General features: G+C 48.7%; 6 protein-coding genes across 6 annotated transcripts; 4 read left to right on the forward strand and 2 right to left on the reverse strand.

Annotated features, from left to right (window-relative positions):
• Positions 1-4,064: 4,064 nt before the first annotated feature.
• Positions 4,065-5,675, forward strand: CDV56_103780 (putative hexokinase; the record flags this gene model as incomplete). Its single annotated transcript, XM_026757399.1, has 1 exon — positions 4,065-5,675. The coding sequence occupies one exon, from the start codon at positions 4,065-4,067 to the stop codon at positions 5,673-5,675; it is 1,611 nt and encodes a 536-aa protein (XP_026618809.1).
• Positions 5,676-6,359: 684 nt separating this feature from the next.
• On the reverse strand, positions 6,360-7,390 carry CDV56_104012 (uncharacterized protein; the record flags this gene model as incomplete). The annotated part of the gene is made up of 3 exons (XM_026757631.1): positions 6,360-6,650; positions 6,748-6,790; positions 6,882-7,390. 3 exons carry the CDS (start codon positions 7,388-7,390, stop codon positions 6,360-6,362), a joined length of 843 nt encoding a protein of 280 aa, XP_026618810.1.
• A 418-nt stretch (positions 7,391-7,808) lies between these two features.
• Positions 7,809-8,716, forward strand: CDV56_104160 (cytochrome c oxidase assembly protein COX14; the record flags this gene model as incomplete). Its single annotated transcript, XM_026757779.1, has 2 exons — positions 7,809-8,109; positions 8,223-8,716. The coding sequence occupies 2 exons, from the start codon at positions 7,809-7,811 to the stop codon at positions 8,714-8,716; spliced, it is 795 nt and encodes a 264-aa protein (XP_026618811.1).
• Positions 8,717-9,392: 676 nt separating this feature from the next.
• On the reverse strand, positions 9,393-10,738 carry ARO4_1 (3-deoxy-7-phosphoheptulonate synthase; the record flags this gene model as incomplete). Its single annotated transcript, XM_026757937.1, has 3 exons — positions 9,393-10,412; positions 10,571-10,626; positions 10,696-10,738. The coding sequence occupies 3 exons, from the start codon at positions 10,736-10,738 to the stop codon at positions 9,393-9,395; spliced, it is 1,119 nt and encodes a 372-aa protein (XP_026618812.1).
• A 1,546-nt stretch (positions 10,739-12,284) lies between these two features.
• Positions 12,285-13,335, forward strand: CDV56_104591 (uncharacterized protein; the record flags this gene model as incomplete). Its single annotated transcript, XM_026758210.1, has 2 exons — positions 12,285-12,362; positions 12,496-13,335. 2 exons carry the CDS (start codon positions 12,285-12,287, stop codon positions 13,333-13,335), a joined length of 918 nt encoding a protein of 305 aa, XP_026618813.1.
• Positions 13,336-14,260: 925 nt separating this feature from the next.
• CDV56_104749 (uncharacterized protein) lies at positions 14,261-17,157 on the forward strand (the record flags this gene model as incomplete). Its single annotated transcript, XM_026758368.1, has 4 exons — positions 14,261-15,486; positions 15,906-16,256; positions 16,359-16,815; positions 16,882-17,157. The coding sequence occupies 4 exons, from the start codon at positions 14,261-14,263 to the stop codon at positions 17,155-17,157; spliced, it is 2,310 nt and encodes a 769-aa protein (XP_026618814.1).
• Between the last annotated feature and the right edge of the window lie 141 nt (positions 17,158-17,298).

Raw genomic sequence — 17,298 nt, forward strand, 5'->3', positions numbered from 1 at the left:
TCATGAGATCCGCCCCGATAGCGGGTATACACATAATCACCCTCATTGATATTCTCGCCTTTTTTGTCTTTGACTCGCTCGGCCGACATATCTTCTTGATTGAATCTGAAGAATAAGAAACTCGAGTATTAATATTGTTAAGGTATTGATGAATCCTTCATAGAACTGGGAGGATATCCAATATGAAGTGGTTGATATACACTAAACTCTGCTTCTGTAATTCTGATGTCATCTCAGACATGCCCATAGACACATCACTCACATCATCCTCCATCTGGAGTTGTCCACGAGACAGACAAAGAGATTTTTGTATGGCTTCACTTGAGGTTCAACATCTATCCTGGTAAGTATCAACAGCTACCTCAGGCCTCTAGAGGTGTATGGAGGATGGAGTGCCTCAGACACGGTCACTTGATCAGAATATAAAGGTGAGAGTAGTACCTCCAGTTCAAGATGCTGCTGCTGAATATGATCTTACAGGTAGAAGACTTGAAGATTGTAATAGCAGTCTCTATTTTTACATGCTCGAAGATCAGTCAAAACAGCGAAATGATGGCATGGCCCAAGAGTAGGTATAATCGGCATCAAAAGGCAGCCTCAGGCCTCTGAAGAATGTGTAGTTTCATTGGATGATTCTGAGGGCATGTACATAGGTATACCTAGGTATACTAATGCAGTCCTAGGCCGAAAAAAGAGGACCATCAGACCAGGTCAGAATCACTGACGAGTTACTATAAGGACGCTTTTGTCTCACAATGTTGCACTCCTTAGGTTAGGGGCCCATACATGGCATACAGTTGCAATTGAAACCAAATTTAGCACATATAGCATCGTAAGTGCGCACTTACTGGTCTCTGTTTGAAGCATTGTTCTTGGCCGAGCTATTATTGCCTGTCTTGCCAGTTGCCATCGATTCATGTCTCCGGATTCGCGAGTTCTTAAAGTGGCCGACGTCTACCTATTATCTAGAGGACGTCGGCCGATCAACCTACGCCTGATGCTCCATAAGATTGCGCTGTATATTGCTCTCTGGAGAGAACATTTGACTTTGCGCAAGTGTTTCCATCGCCTGTTGTAGATATCTCTTCGAGGACATCGAGATCCCACAATCGACCACTCTCTATAATCATGTCTGTACCCACATTGATCTTCATTTATAAAGAAGGATGAGTATTGAAGTCATGTTGATTAATACGTAATGTTGGATATCTCCACTGCTGACTGTAGCTTACGGGCCTTCCCCGGTCCACGTGGTCAGATGTCACACTAGGTGGGAGATTAGATAGTATTGAGTAGTGTGTTTTTACAAGATCTGAGGGCTGTCTGGATCCATTCGAGAAGGGCTTCGATGAAAACAACCCAATGACTCGAGATCAGCATGCGAGTAGTGAGAAATGGTGGTGCCTCAACATCTTTCCGCACTCCAGGTCGTGCGGAAATCATCAGTTATTGTCTACGCAAAATCAGCCTACGGGATGTGACGACAAAGAGCGTCGTACAAGGCGTCTTGATAAGGTACGGACATTTGACTTGGATCGCTAGATAGTACTTGATAAGTTGATAATCTTCCGTACCCAAACTGCCCACTCTGCCTAGCCTTCGGCAATGACAACATGTAGTACAAACAGCACTCCACCATCGAGATGGTCTCCTTGATCGGGAGGTGGGAGTATATCAGTAAGCGAGCGATATTTACTTGTTTATTGTGATCAAGTATAGGTTGGAGGCAAGTAGTATACCTAGAATGCTGGACCCCAACTTCACAGTGATCCTACCTGCATAGTCTATCATGCCTTGGCAGAGTACGTAGCTGGAATGTAGGGTTATTGACTCGTACTAGTTCTGGAGAATCTTCAAATCAAGGATAATGAAGCATAGTAATGCGCAGACAGGGAACCGAAGAAGAATCTAACAATAAAAAATTCAGAATTTATAGCAGCATTATGGTGATCAGATAGAACCGACCCGACGATCCTGACACGATTCATATTCATCGCTCTGTAGTTTGGGCAGATGGAGCTTCCAGTGTAACAGTTCCGGCGTTTATGATTAGAGACTGCCGACTACCACCGTTGCACCCATCAAGTGTCACACATACCACAGTATGCGGATCTACCGACCCAGCCCCATAAAGGAGCCTGCCTGTTTAGAAGCCACCACGAGGAATGCTCCTGAGCATGCATTAATCAACGTCCAACAGTGTCTGTCTCTTTCTGTTCGCAGACAATACAGCGGATGAAACTCACTTTTTTATTCAATTCTTTCCTGCAGCCGACTGGGAGATCTAAGCAATGAAATGGAAGGGTGGTGACACGGTACTGAAACGGTCATGACCAAACTGAAACAGCCTGGTGGACTGGTTACGTATGGAGCCTCGAGAATGTAACACTCGGATGGCGATCACCACATCAGCATACAACTATTTAGGTGGGTAGACTATTTAGTATCTATCTATCTACGTACTACGGATATCTCAGTGGATATGCTGGGAGTAGTCTACTCGTCGTAGTGCGTTCATTGTTCGTATAGATTGCCAGTACTTTCGTAGCGAACCTGTAGTAGCATATTCTTACTCCATAGAGTAGTCTATTTATGCTTAGGTCATGCGAGGAGTGAAGATATCTTGATTCATTCCAGTAATACTGGGCCACTGGCATATGGAAGCCAAGAGATCGACGCTATGCTGCTGTCAAACACCACCAACTCCTTTCATTCAAGCTATGCATCAACTTGCCATCGAACCAACTATACAGAGGGTTTGTTGATATTCACAGTAGTTTACCCCTGGCAGATTTTTTGAATGATGTGGTAGATAGCCTCTCCCGAATGAAGTAAGGTAGTTGTTTACTGCCCAGGGTAGTAGCAGCTGATGGAAAGTAATTACAATACCATACTACCATACCTGACGGGCTGAGGGCCCAAATGGGCACAGTTATGTTGCACTCTCCCAGACCAAAGAGTCTGGTAGTATCTATCTATCGCGGTATCGCCATCCCATTATTTTCCTTTCGCTATTTCCGTTTTCCATTTTTTAAGTTTACATTATTTTCCTGGATTCATGATTCAAGATTGCAAGATTCGAGATCATCTATCTTCATCGCCTTTTCTTGCCTCGCACTCTCCTTGCAGTCGTTCTCGTTGCTTCAAGTAGTTAACTCCCTTTACTCCTCCTTCTCCCCCTTGTGACAATCTTTTCTGGAATGGACACGCGTTGATCCATGCTCCAACCATCTATAGTCCCCGTCACCCTCCATTGACTACGACTGACGACTGTTACTACGGTACTATCTGTAATATAATAATAATACTACTCTACACTCACAACGGACCCTGACCAGAAATTAAGCTTGACTGCTACGACCTCTACAACAACCATCTCACCACCACCACCACCACAAACTTGGCGGCCTTCGTGCAACTACAGCATTGGGCCCTTTTTAACTTTCCGCCGGGCACCATCTCTTCAGCATTTTGTGGAGAGTCTCGTCCATCTCTGTTGATTTGATTGTTCCTATTCTTCCCTTGCTTAGGCATATTCCCCATATCTTCCAAGTGCTGAGTTGACTCTTGGTCTACCTTGCTCTCCATCATCCCCTTGTCGCTCGATACCTGCAAGGAACGGTGGCTCCACACGGCCAGTCGAGCAAGGATCTAACTTGACTCTCTCATCGGTGTCACCTTAGTTCTTCATACATGCTACTCGACTCCATTGTCAGGAAGGAACCTGGTCTCCGTTTGGCACCGTTCACTTTCTCGTGGACTTCCTCGTTCTGAAGCTGAGCTGTCAACCTTCTAACCACCATTAGCCTCGGGTGGACTTCAGTGCCACTGTTATTTACTCCTCTGCTCACCCCATACTCTGCCCGAGTCTTCAGATGCATCGCTGTATGAACTGGTATCAGCCTCGTCTTCTCTTCCACTATTAAACATCGTCCCGTTCGTTGTCTGTCCCCAGACTTGGCTGTACCTATTGTCGCTCCTGTTGGCCTCCTTAGGTAAACTGCTAGCGTACCATCGTTGCCGCTTCAGCCATGACAGCCCCTCTAATCAAGGTTCTGCACAGGATGCAGGAGCTCTTCTCCAACATTGTCGCTGCACTAGAGGCTATGATCTTGTTTCCTTCATTGTTTCGGGATCCTTCGCGTAAGCGGCGGAAGGCTTTCCATGGGGCATACTGGCGGCGTCGGACGCTTGACGATTTTGCCGAAGAAGTCGACCGCCTCTTCACTGCACCATTGTCCTTGCGTAATATGATTCTCATGTCAGAAAAAATCCGAGAACAATTCAAGTCCTGCCTACAGTCCAGCCCGGTGTGCATGTTGCCATCGTACAACCATGCACTGCCATCAGGAACTGAGAAAGGGACGTATCTGGCTTTGGACGTTGGGGGATCGACATTCCGGGTGGCCTTGATTGAATTAGGGGGTGCAGGAGCAATGAAGATTCTTCAAGAGTCATCATCTCCAATCGACAACGATGTGAAGCTGCTCGAAGGCACCTTGTTCTTCGATTGGATGGCTGAGAAGATTGAGTCAATGTTGAGTGCGGTGGGTGCTGATTATGGTCGAGAAGTCGTGCCTCTCTCAATGGGCCTGTCATGGTCTTTTCCGATTGAACAGACATCCATCAGCAGTGGCCTAGTGATTCATATGGGAAAAGGGTTCTTGTGTTCCAACGGTACGCTTGGACAGGAGTTGGGGGATTTAATCGTCCAGTCATGCCGGAGACGCAGCCTCAATGTACGTGTCGACGCAATCGTGAATGACAGTTCTGCAGCGCTTCTTTCGCGAGCGTACGTCGACCCCAAAACGCGCATGTCTCTAATCCTCGGAACTGGCACCAATGTGGCGATTCACTTTCCTGTGCACGAGATAGGGTTAACGAAATTTGGCACCAGACCGCCAGGCTGGTTTGATTATGCCAAGCATGTGATTATCAACAGTGAGATGAGCATGTTTGGTGGTGGAATCTTGCCCATGACCCGATGGGATGACATCCTCAACCGGACTCACTTACGGCCCGATTACCAGCCCTTGGAATACATGGTCACTGGACGATACCTGGGTGAAATTGTTCGACTCATCGTCGCAGAGGCCGTCGAAACTGCGAACTTGTTTGGAGGCGAGCTTCCTCATTCCATGCGGGACCCTTACTCCTTCGATACCAGTATTGTTGCATTCCTCGAAGCAGACACGTCACCATCACTGGCCCCTTCAGCAGCTCTTCTCCAGAAAGAGCATACGTTCCCGGTGTCTCCGTCCGTCGAAGACCTGCGTTTCTTGAGACGAATTTGTCAGACAGTATCGAAACGCGCGGCGGGTTATCTGTCAACCGCGATCCACAGCATGTGGTGTCTACGCAATGATGCAGAATTCTCCGATCCGACTAAATCAAAAGCATCCTCTGTCAAAGGTACTCAAGAAATCACGATCTTAGAGAGCGAGGAAGATTCTCGGAGTTTGTCAATCGCATGTGATGGTAGTGTCATCAACAAGTATCCCGGATTCAGAGATTGCTGCCAGGACTACCTCAACCAGCTCGCCCAGCAAACTAATTTGTCGCAGGGGTCATTAGATCCCGCTACGAGTCCTTTTATTCGTCTTGAACTAGCGCCAGAGAGTGCTATCTTGGGGGCTGCAGTTGCAGTTGCCGTCTCTGTGGCGGATCAGAAGTAAGAATAAAGGAATCTCGAGACGAACACTTGATGTCGCTTGCCAGTCCATTAACTCGTTGGACACATTTAGCGCCGGCAGCCTGTTTGCAGAGCTTCATATTGGTTTTTGTCGTGTTTTCAACCCCCCATGCGAGAGGTGTCTTCCGTGCTCTTGATCTCTTTTCCCGTTGCCTTTCATTTTGCATTAACGGTGTTTTGCGTATGGTCTGTATTATCCTCAGCCTATCTCTAGCCTGTCATTTTTATTATATCAAGAGGCTCTCTTTTGGGTTTTGCATTGTGATTCCGCGATTTTTTGCTATTGCATATAGGGCTCGAAGAGAAAGATGAAGCAGGGGTCTCTAGGCGTCCGGGATAGAGAGTTTGAACTGGCGGTGCGTGGCTTAGACTTTCGATGTACATAATGATGGTCACAATTCAAAAGCATCGGGTCTTTCCAAGTTGACTGATCGCTGTTCATTGACAGGATAACGTAGGAAAAGGGTCGGAATGCTGCCGAGCGAAGTTAACTCGACTCCCTTGACGCTTCCGAACAGTGGAACTATAGGCACAGAGTAGCTAGACAGCCAACAACCGAGTAAGGGTGCATCGTTGTCTGTGGAAGGCCTGTCCATCTAATCGGGACGAATGTCGTATGAAGTCATTCTGTGATGGAATAATGCAAACATTTTCGAGTACAAGAGACTCATTCCTTGCAGAGATCTTGCAGCAACTCCAGCATTCGACGCTGGAGCACAGACAGTTCGTCCCTGGAGAGCGAGACCTGGTGTTGACTGGCCGACTCACTAGTTTGATAGTTTCTGGAAATTCTATCTTGCGGAGCTCTCGGGGCGTCAGAGATAAGGCTTTTTCTGATGGTGAAGAAGGGAATCCCCAGACTTCGAAGCTCGAATGTCATCGCTTCCGCCATTTGTTTGGAAGCTCTGTAGACCTTCGCATTGTAGTTTCTCAACTCTGCTTGATCTTCTTCGGCTGTCTGAGCGAGTAGCGGGAGTTCGATTAGTATCAGGTCTTGATAAAAAGGTCCTCTTCTTTCCTTTCATCTTGTAAGGAGGCATAGAAGTAGAACATACCGAGACTTGTTTTGTATCATCGACCGGTGCCCCTACAGAGCGCCTGGAGGAGTCACATCAGTACAGCCACAGGAATTTATATGGCACTGGATGGGCTATCTCAGGTAATGCGTGATGGTTCAGTGATGACTCACAAAACTGCATCTAGTTCCTTCTTCTTATCTACTCGAGCTTTCTGCTTCTTGAGCAAAGCTTCTCGTCCTTGCCACCACTGTCTCTCGTGGTCGTGCTGGCTTTGAATTAATCGTCGGATTCGTCGTTGTGCGTCTTCGTTCTGCGATACTGCCCGCATCACATGTTGCAGTGCGGCAGGCCAGGTGGTGATGGAAGAGGAGTCCACGCTACTGCTTGGTGCAATAGAATGTAGAGGAGCCTTAGCTGAGGGCGCATGAGCCCTTGTAATTGTCTGATAAGTTGAATGATTTGGATGTACCTGGGCTACAGGAAATGGGGGTGAAGCTTCTGCAGGCTCATACGGGTCATCGTCCTCGTCCTGGGTTCTTTGCTGAACCGGGAGATGAGACGATATATTGACAGAAGGAGGATTGTGTTGATAATCCTGATGACCTTGATTATTAGACAGAGCTGATAGCGTCCTCAAAACAGACGTCAGATCTGCGGAGTTGTATCCCTCCGCATTCATTGCTGATGAAAGGGAGCAAACGAACAGCGAGAGGCTGAAAAGATCGACAATGATTAATTATCAGTCGTATCCCAAGATGATGATCCAACGGAAATTCTAGATTCGATCCGGAAGAGATATCTGAGCGATGTACTTCTTGAACTATGGGATGACATCTGTCCAGTGGGCGATGTGCGGGTCTTGGCTCTCCTTCCATCCATCCCTCCGCTGAAATTTTCCCGATCTAACCTCTCATCGCCGCTTGTGCTGCTTCCGCGATCTGCCACCTGCGCTGCCCTTGGAATTCGCCGGAAGAACTCTATAGTTGACGACAAAAGATACGTTGCTGGAGAGGAGAGCCTGTTTACATTGTGCACGGCAAACAGAAAAGAAAACGAGTGAATCGAAACAAATTGATACGAAACCCCGTTCCAATACCATGTCCCGATCCGCTGCCGACGCGACACGATTCACGGCTACAGGGCCCTATGCCAGCTCCAAGCCTGGCGGGGCACCGTACAAGCTCCCCAGCTTCATGGCAGAGTCCAAGAAAAACACAGCACAGGGACCCGGCGAAAGACCAGAGACTCCGAAGGAAAAGGTCGAGCGGTTGCGAGCCCAGGCACGGGCGGCTCGGCTCGCCCAGTCAACGTCGCGCATCGATCAGATGGTTGATGTAGGGCGCAGATTTGCGAACAAGGCCCATAAGGTCATGGTCTACAGTTTGATCACCGCGTCCGGTAGGTGTTTACGAGGCACGCCAAGCGGCAACCCTCCAAGCTCAAGACTTGTTTGTTGCGGGTGAAAGTTACGGTGTTGTCGGAATGTGCTAATATGTTTCGTCTCTGATTAGGTATCTGTGGTGTCCTCACGGTCTATTCTATGGTTTCCTTGACACTATACAACCGTCGTCAGCGAGTGTTGTGGGTTGAGAAGGAAATGCAGAAGCTGCAAGATGCAAAGGCAGCTTATGCCAGTGGATCAGCAACACCGGAGCAACTCGAGTTGGTAAAGAATGAGGAGATTGGCGAAATCATGAAGCGGAAGAAGGAGGAAGAGAAGGCTCAGAGACCCTGGAACAGGGCCAGGGAATACCTGTTTGGTGGACTAAAGCAGGACAATACCCCCTCCGATTTATCGTCAAAGGTTGACGGGGCTGCCGATAACAAAGTTGGAGTACTCGAGGCCCTCAACGCGAAGGCTGCGGAAGATTCTAAGCTGAGGACAGCCGCCGAAACAGTCCCAATGCCGGCACAGCCAGGACAGCTGGATGTTCTTGCTGAGAATGTGGGAACCGCTGCGAAGCAGTCGACACGAAGCTGGAAGAGCTGGTTTACCGGACGGTGAAAGTGACATATACCTACCAATAAAGCAGAATCGGGTGTAACTTCGACTTATCCGTGCTCTATCTTCCCGATGCTGTTGCCGACTATTCCTATCATTCTTGCATGGCATGTGTCTCACTATCTCATCTCCTTTTATTTCCCATCATTTCCCAGGGGTTGTGGCGTCTGTATACGGTGTCCCTTGAGCTTTCTGCCTTGCCTTGATCTATGTAATACTGGCTCCCTCTCATACTGTGTACATATAATCTGTTTCCGCCTTGGTTACTTGGCCTCGCAATCTGAGCTTAAAAAAATAGATCATCAAGTGTGGGTCTAGATGTACAAAAAGACGATTTACGAGATCCCATATTACTGCATCCTGTCTACCCACTGGAAGGAAGATCGATTTGTGCCCTGAAACGCCAGCTGCACTTGCTGGAATCAAACGTTATAAAAAGCTCGAAAACATCATTGTATGAGAAAGACAAGGTCCAAGAAATTTTTGCTCCAGCCTGGTTTCCTTAAATCAAGGGTGAAATACTTAGAGACTCATGGAAAATAATCGTCGCCAAATGTTGACAGAGGAGAAAATAAACCTTAGATGGGGAGTGGCACGATGGCCCTGGTATTTGAATCAAAAACAGCTTTTAGAGGATCACCAAGAAAGAGAGGCCTCGGAAACTGCCCAAGGGAACTGCTTATTGCGAGGCACCGTTGATACCGTTTGATTTAGAAGCTTTGACGGCCCTTCTGGCACGGACTGCATCAGCGAGGTCCTCCAACACAGTGACAGTTGTTTCCCAGTTGATGCAAGCATCTGTAATGCTGACACCTTTGAGAAGTCCTGAGGGACCCTCAGGGGGCACTTTCTGGTTGCCTTCATTGATATTGGACTCGATCATGACACCGACAATGGCGTCTTCACCCTCACGCAGCTGGTCTGCCACTTCCTTAGCAACGAGAGGCTGATTGCGGTGGTCCTTCTTCGAGTTCCCATGAGAGCAATCCACCATGACCACCTCGCGCTGCTTCTTGGCCCGCAGGGCCTCCCGGGCGCTCTTAATGCTCTCTCGATCATAGTTCGTTCCCTTGTTACCACCACGAAGAATCACAAAGCCGTGCTCGTTGCCTGACGTCTTCGTGATGGCAGCAAGGCCCTGCTTGGTCACACCAAGGAAACGGTGGGGGTGAGAGGCAGCTCCAATGGCGTCGATAGCAACAGTGAGGTTGCCATCCGTACCGTTCTTGTAGCCAATAGGGAAACTCAGACCAGAGGCCAGCTCACGGTGCAGTTGTGACTCGGTCGTACGAGCACCAATAGCTCCAAGAGAGATGAGATCGGCAAGGTACTGAGGGGAAATGGTATCGAGCATCTCGCTAGCAATGGGCATTCCCATGCCAGTAAGATCAGCATAGAGCTTACGAGAGACGCGCAGGCCCTTGTTGATGTTGTAGGTTTCGTCGATATCCGGGTCATTGATCAGACCCTTCCAGCCAACTGTTGTGCGGGGCTTCTCCAGGTAGGCACGCATAATCACACAGAGCTCCCCAGAAAGTTTGTGAGACAGCTCCTTCAAACGGGTTGCATACTCGATCGCTGTAGCAGGGTCATGGATCGAGCATGGACCTACAACAACCAGAAGGCGGTCATCCCGTTGCTCGATGATCTCAATGGCCTGGTTACGGCCAGATCGGACTGCCTCAATCGCATGGGCAGGCTGTACCAACACTTGTCAGTCCCAATGTTGTACCCTTCACGATATGGTTTATCTGGCATTTCTGAAGAGGCGAAGAGGATTTTGCAGTCACATATTGTTTGAGGCTCGGGCAGGAAACAGGGGGAAAAGAGAAATTACTGCGAAATGGTGTGACTCACAGCCGGGATTTCGGACTGAAGGAACTGGGGGGAAAGCAATGGGTCATATCCCAGGACTGAAGAGAAAAGACCGATTCGATTAGAGAGAAGAGCAGTTCCTAGTAGAACAAAGAAGAGACACTTACCACGAGTGTCCTCGTTGACCTCAGTGGTTTTGACGAGGGGCATGATTTATCGAGGGGTTGCAGCGATGTCGGAGTCAAAAAGTTCTTTGAAAGCTTTGAGGATGAAAGACGGAGCAGTGGTTTTTGTACCTTAGTCAAAATCCGAAGCGAAGTAGCGAAACCCAATAATGAAAGACGTCCAGACCCAATTGAAGAGGGAATATCAGTCACAGGGTAAGATGGTGATATGGAAGTGGTTATTTATGCCAGATGGGATATGAGTATAACAGACAGAGTAAAATTGCAGATCGGGTATCTTAGGTGGGGAAACAAAATGATTCACACAGAAAAAAAGATGCCAACCAAAGAATAAAGCTGACCACTTATATTGACCGGTATTGTAATTACTCGGCCGGTCGCATGGAATAATGCAGGTTGTACGGTTGTACCTAGGTACAGAGTAGGTACTTTTAAGTAGCTAAGTATCTTAAGGTTCTGACAGTTCCGTACTGTTGAATCGAAGTACCAGGTACTTAGGACATGGAAATATCTGCGAGACATCGACTGCTTCGATGATAAACCTCATTATTACCCACTCTACCGCCAACTAAAAAGACAAAGAGAATTTGAAACAAGACTCAGCGTTATCACAGTCCATTATTCTACGCTTCTACCTCACCAGTTTGTGACCTATAAGCATTGGACTTAAGTGCCACCCAACACACTTTGTCACTCCCTTACCTGACACCTCGAAATGGATCCTGTAGAGATCAAACGTAGGGTAGTGATGGTAGGTATTCTGTAATCCATCTCACCGCACATTGTCCACCACCTAGGTAGTTGGTTGTATTCACTTAATTGTTGTAGTACTCCATGTCGGCCAAAGACGTCTAGACCCATACCAAGTCCCTTACTGACCGAAGGTCAATTTGTCGTGAGCTCGAGTTTCTTGATCTGACTAAAACCGAATGACTACTTTCAGTCATCACTCATGCAGATGACGTCCGCAGTCCTACGTGGTATGGACTTTATGTCCTTGAGAAGAATACTTACAGTAATAATAGTCAGGCGTACAGTGCTGAATACCTCAAGTACACATGAAATGCAGGTTAAGGCTGATTACCAAACCAGTCAGATACTCTTGTAGTTAGCTGATGCGTAGTAGTACAGAGCGATAAGTCAGATAAGCGAAGCATAAAATTGTTCTCCACTGTTCCACATAGGTCCGCTACTCCGCTTTTGAGGCTAAGGGACGGAGAGGAAGGCTGAAGCTCAGTCTTAGCCTCTTAGTCTTGGGGAGTCTCGCGAATTGATGACCAACTAGAGAGGTAGTCCAGACTAGGTTATTCAGAGCTCCCAGACGATGCGAGCTTACTGATCTGCTTCCTCTGCATATTACTCTATTACCGTTCTCGTTGATGCGTATGCTGGCCTCAAGTTAGGGAGGTTTCTCAATGTTTCTCAATGCCCTTTCCCTTCAAATATTTCAATTGACTGAATGCAGGCTTGAACGTACATTCTTCATCCATTCTAGTTGAATAATCACATCATATCTTGACGTTTTCTACCCAAACGGGTCACCGTCTTTTCAGTGGGACGATGAGAAGGTCATGTTAGGGTTCTCAAAACGACAGAGGGAGCCAGATGAGCTGACGGGTGATGATGAAACTGGGCTCAGGGGGAACAAGGTCCGTATTCTCTCCGATTGATGCCATGCTCATTTTGTTGAAGCAAGGCAAATCTGTCTCCCGCCCGATTGATGTTGCACTTGTTTTGCCTGCAAGTCATCCGCCCTACAACTACTGATTGTCACTCATCCAGAAACCGCGCCCTCTACCCTTGCGCACCTCGCCAGATAATCACCGAGGACTCTCCTATACCGTAGCTTGCCAGACGTCCACTCGCCTTAGTCTACCTACTTTAACTCCTGCCGAGTCGTCAGATGATGATGATGATGGCATCACTCGGACACTACGCCATCCTACAACGGCAGCCGTGAACGCCTCGAGTTGTGTTTCGCCAACCTTCGACTCCTCCATCCCGATATTCAGCACGAAGATGGACGTTGACAGCGGAGGGGACACCCATAACCTGACTAGCAATGAGAATCCGCACGACTGGCCAGGCAGCACACCTCGCAATGGAAGCATTCAACCATCACCAATCCCACACAATCTTGTCAACCAGTTCCTCAACATCAGCGAACAATCAAAAGTATTCACGACATCCGAACATAATTCAACAAGAAATCCATCTGCGTCAGTGATGGACCAGGCCTTCGTGGAGTCTACAAATAAGATCGGTCATCATGAAAAGGTGTCTACCGAGAGGAGTCAAGAAACTTTTTGGTCCACTCAGCGTCTCCCAAGTCCGATCAGCGAGGATGAGAATGTGGTTTCTCGTGGCAAATGCACTATGAGTGATGCTGAGATGGCAAGCGGTGCATCTCGATCGACATCCCCGGCGCTCCCCCCATATCAACGAGACCCGTCGCAGTGGTTCGGCACGACTGAATCACAACAACAAGCCACGCAACCCGGCTATCCAAGTGTACCCTATATGAACAAGAAGAAGGTGTCCATTTCCATGGGATTTCGAGCTGATTGCGACAAATGCCTGCGCAAGGTTCCGGGGCACTACAGCCATATCATCCGCAATTAACATCTTTTATCCTACTTACGACCACCTTCACATGTAACAATCCCTCCTTCACGACCATGTGACCTTTCTGATGATACCTGTCTTACCATCATGATTTGTCTTTGAGTGCTCTTGAACTAATATACCCATGGAAGCAACGGTTCAGAGATCGCAACAGAGCTTCAGTGCTTTCTAACAATTGGGCCACACAATCCACATGTGCATTAATGCTCAATAATTCCAATGAATGAAGATCTCGACCTTTCATTTTTTGTTCTACATGATCGTACCAGGTCAGGCATGTAGAGGCTCGAAGTTACTTGCTGTTTTCTCTTTTCCGACAGGCCGATCCGAGACCGATGACGTAAGCCACCGCATCCGATCAGCGGTCGGATTTCCCCCCGCCAGATACCCGAAGGTGAATGGTGCTTGAAGGTGTAAAGAAGATGAGCAAGATGATCTTAGAAGTATTTGAGCAGGGCGGGAATATACGGACAATGTGAATGGGAGTCGAGTACAACAGCCAAGGCCTTGAGTTGCATGGTGCATTTCTATGAGCGATAACATCCCCCACATCCCACCTCAGATTGCCTCCGCAACCTTTTGCTGGTTTTCGCTGTTGGCGGCAGAGCCCTTAGCCGAGCTTCATTGCCGGCAGTTCAATGGCAGCTTCAACGGCCTCGTCTAGGCATGACGGGTCCCGAACCCCGGAATCCTGGCCGGGTAGCCTCTTTTGTATAAGTATTTTGCTGGGTCCTTATTTTCCTCTGAGCGATTTGAGGCGAAAGTAACTAATCCTGCTCTTCGAAGGTGTTTTGGAGCATATATGGTCATTGTCCCGGCCGCACAACTTTGCTCTCCTTGACTCTCTGAGACCCCAGAATTGATCTCGACAGGCGCCAGTCTCCGATTGTGGCGGCCACAGACCACTCTCACAGACGTCCAAATGGCCTCTCCTGTGCCCCGAGGCCTTCGCCAGGTCCTCCAGAAGTCCCCTTCAGATATCGTCATTCTCTCCGCCCTTCGTACACCAGTGACTCGCGCGAAGAAGGGTGGATTCAAGGATGCTTATCCCGAAGAGCTTCTCACCCACGTGCTCAAGGCGACTCTTAGGGCGAACCCGAACCTTGACCCAGCTTTGATTGACGATGTCGCTATCGGCTCCGTCCTCCAGGAATTGGGCGGTGCCAAAGCAGGGCGCATGGCTCAGATCCACGCCGGCTTCCCCCACTCGGTGCCTTTCCACACAATCAACAGACAATGCTCGTCCGGCCTGGCCGCTATTACAGCCATTGGTAATGGAATTCGGGCAGGTGCACTGAACGTCGGCGTTGGTGGTGGTATGGAGTCTATGACCCGGAACTACGGATCCCGTGCTATCCCGACAGTATTATGGCCTGAATTGAAAGAGTCGCCATCCAAGGATGCTAGAGATTGCATCATGCCCATGGGAATTACTTCTGAGAACGTCGCCGCCCGGTACGGTATCTCGAGGGCAGACCAGGATGCATTCGCGGCCGAGTCACACAAGAAGGCTACAGCTGCCCAAAATGCTGGCCTGTTTGACACCGAAATCGTGCCTGTCAAGACCCTTTCTTTTGACCCTGAGAATCCCGATGCTGCCCCCAAGGAAATCACCGTGACAAAAGACGACGGTATCCGTCACAACATTTCTGCTGAGAAGATGGCAACTCTGAAGCCTGCCTTCAAGGCAGATGGCACCAGCACCGCTGGAAACAGCTCGCAGGTCAGCGATGGTGCCGCTGCTGCTTTGTTGATGCGCCGTTCTACCGCTACGGAACTTGGCTTGACTGCTTCAATCCAGGCTCGCTGGGTTGCCACAGCTGTGGCTGGATGTGCTCCCGATGAGATGGGTGTGGGACCCGCGGTTGCCATTCCCAAACTTCTTGAACTTGTCGGCATGAATGTTTCCGACGTCGGTATCTGGGAGATCAACGAGGCTTTCGCATCGCAGGCTCTTTACTCTGTGCGCAAGCTTGGGATTGACGAAGCCAAGGTTAACCCCAAGGGTGGTGCCATCGCGATTGGTCACCCCTTGGGTGCTACTGGTGCCAGGCAGCTCGCCACTTTGCTGCCTGAGCTCCAACGCACTGGCCAGGATGTTGGTGTAGTCAGTATGTGCATTGGAACTGGCATGGGTATGGCGGGTATGTTCGTTCGAGAGTAAATGTGGTGATTCCATCTCGTATGCTTTTTTCGACTGGAGTGTATCTTTGTTATGATAACAGCGTAAAGATATGTATATACATCATAGCGTTAAACTAGATATCCCTTTGCTATGTTCCGCATTTTCTCCATCCTTATACTCAAAAATTTATATGAAATTCCTGCAAGGTAAACCATAAATAATGGTGAGCAATAGGCATAAATTGCTCGTAGCGCCAAGACTCTTTTGAAGTCACGTGATAGTTTCTGTCCAGAAGATCGCTCGGCATGAAACTTTTCGAAAGGCTGTTGATAGTCAACAATTTCCGCAACGCCGCAGTCATGCGTCAATCACTGCGGCTATTGAACCTGGAGGTGTCACGCCTCCAAGGGTCCAGGACTCTTTACGTTTGTTCGATCTGTAGACAGGAGGTGCGGCCGCGCCCCGTCCTTGTCCGTCAATTCCTGCGAAATGCCTCGAACGCAACACCTCTCACCGAACGAGTGCGCCGCAAGATTTGGGGAACGGACAATCCGCCAGGCTTAAAAGATCCATATGGAGGCGAAGGTGTTCTCGAGCGGAAATGGAAGAATCAATCTGGACAGCAGGAGGAAGAACCGGCTCGCGGGTCCACTGAAGCTCTGGAAACCCAGAGCGAGGATGTCTTATCTGGTGATACCTACGATCCAGCAACAACATGGGAGGGTCTTCCTCGTATTGGTCACCTGGGGAAGTGGTCAGACCTTCCCCCTACGGAGGCTGATGCGTTCAACCCGTAAGTTTTGCTTCTCTTCCTCTCCACGCCGTCAGGCGCTCTTTTCGCGGCCGCGGCAGCTTCGGTGGACGACTATGAGCTCTTTACTGACCGAGACTCCAGTTTTATGCTCAAGAGGAAACTGACCAAGAAGGGCCACCTCCATTTGGCAGCTCACCAAGCCGCAGTCGAACTCTGCCTGATGCATGCGCTGAAGAAGCCACTCACGAGGATCTGCGACGTTGTGGAACACGAAAAGCCCGTTTTCAAGCTGATCTGGCAGTGCAAGATCGAGCCGAAAGCAGAGAGTCAATGGGGCGAATCTTTGATCTATCCGGACGGCGAGGCGAAGGATGTTCTCGTTTACATCTTCGAGCAGATTGGTGGACGAGCTGAGACAACCGCCGCACCAGAGGTAGCCGAGGAAGAAGTGCAAGAGGACGCTGAGACAGCAGAATATGAGGAACCCGTCGAAGAGTCGACATCGAAGGCCCACACCCCTCCATTCTTCGGTTATCGTAGTGTGCAGGATAAGGGATTCCTTTCTCTGTCATTGAACGATCCAGAAACAAAATTTGCTGTAAGTCGTCTCACGTCTTTGAGTTAGTCTCTAATGAGGCCTTGGGCTGACTTTGCATTATCATAGTTCCTCAAGAGATTGTCTCAATTGAGCGGTCACTATTTCCCTGATCCTGTCATGCATTCGATCTCCACAGTCAAGCAAGCAGTAGAATACATCGAGGGAGTCGTCCATCCGAAGCCCACAAAGTTGGCCGATCAATTAGCCAACAACCCCGAGCTTCAGCACCTGCCCAACGTCAAGCTCTTTACTAAGCGCCAGACAGCTTTGCACAAGGATGAGGAATTGGGTCGGAAGAAGATCATTGAATCTGAATTTCGCGCAAGAGGCCTCATTGAATAAATGAGCCTTGAGGTTTAGAATGTTCCACTACATTTGTCATATAGTTTTAGGTAGCATGTTCTCTTTCTTTTCTGAATAGGGGAATATTTGTACAATACATGAAGTATTCTTTGGGAATATTTACAGAATCAAGTTGGTGCT

The sequence above is a fragment of the Aspergillus thermomutatus genome, assembly GCF_002237265.1.
Source record: "Aspergillus thermomutatus strain HMR AF 39 chromosome Unknown NODE_3, whole genome shotgun sequence".
Classification (NCBI taxonomy): Eukaryota; Fungi; Ascomycota; class Eurotiomycetes; order Eurotiales; family Aspergillaceae; genus Aspergillus; species Aspergillus thermomutatus.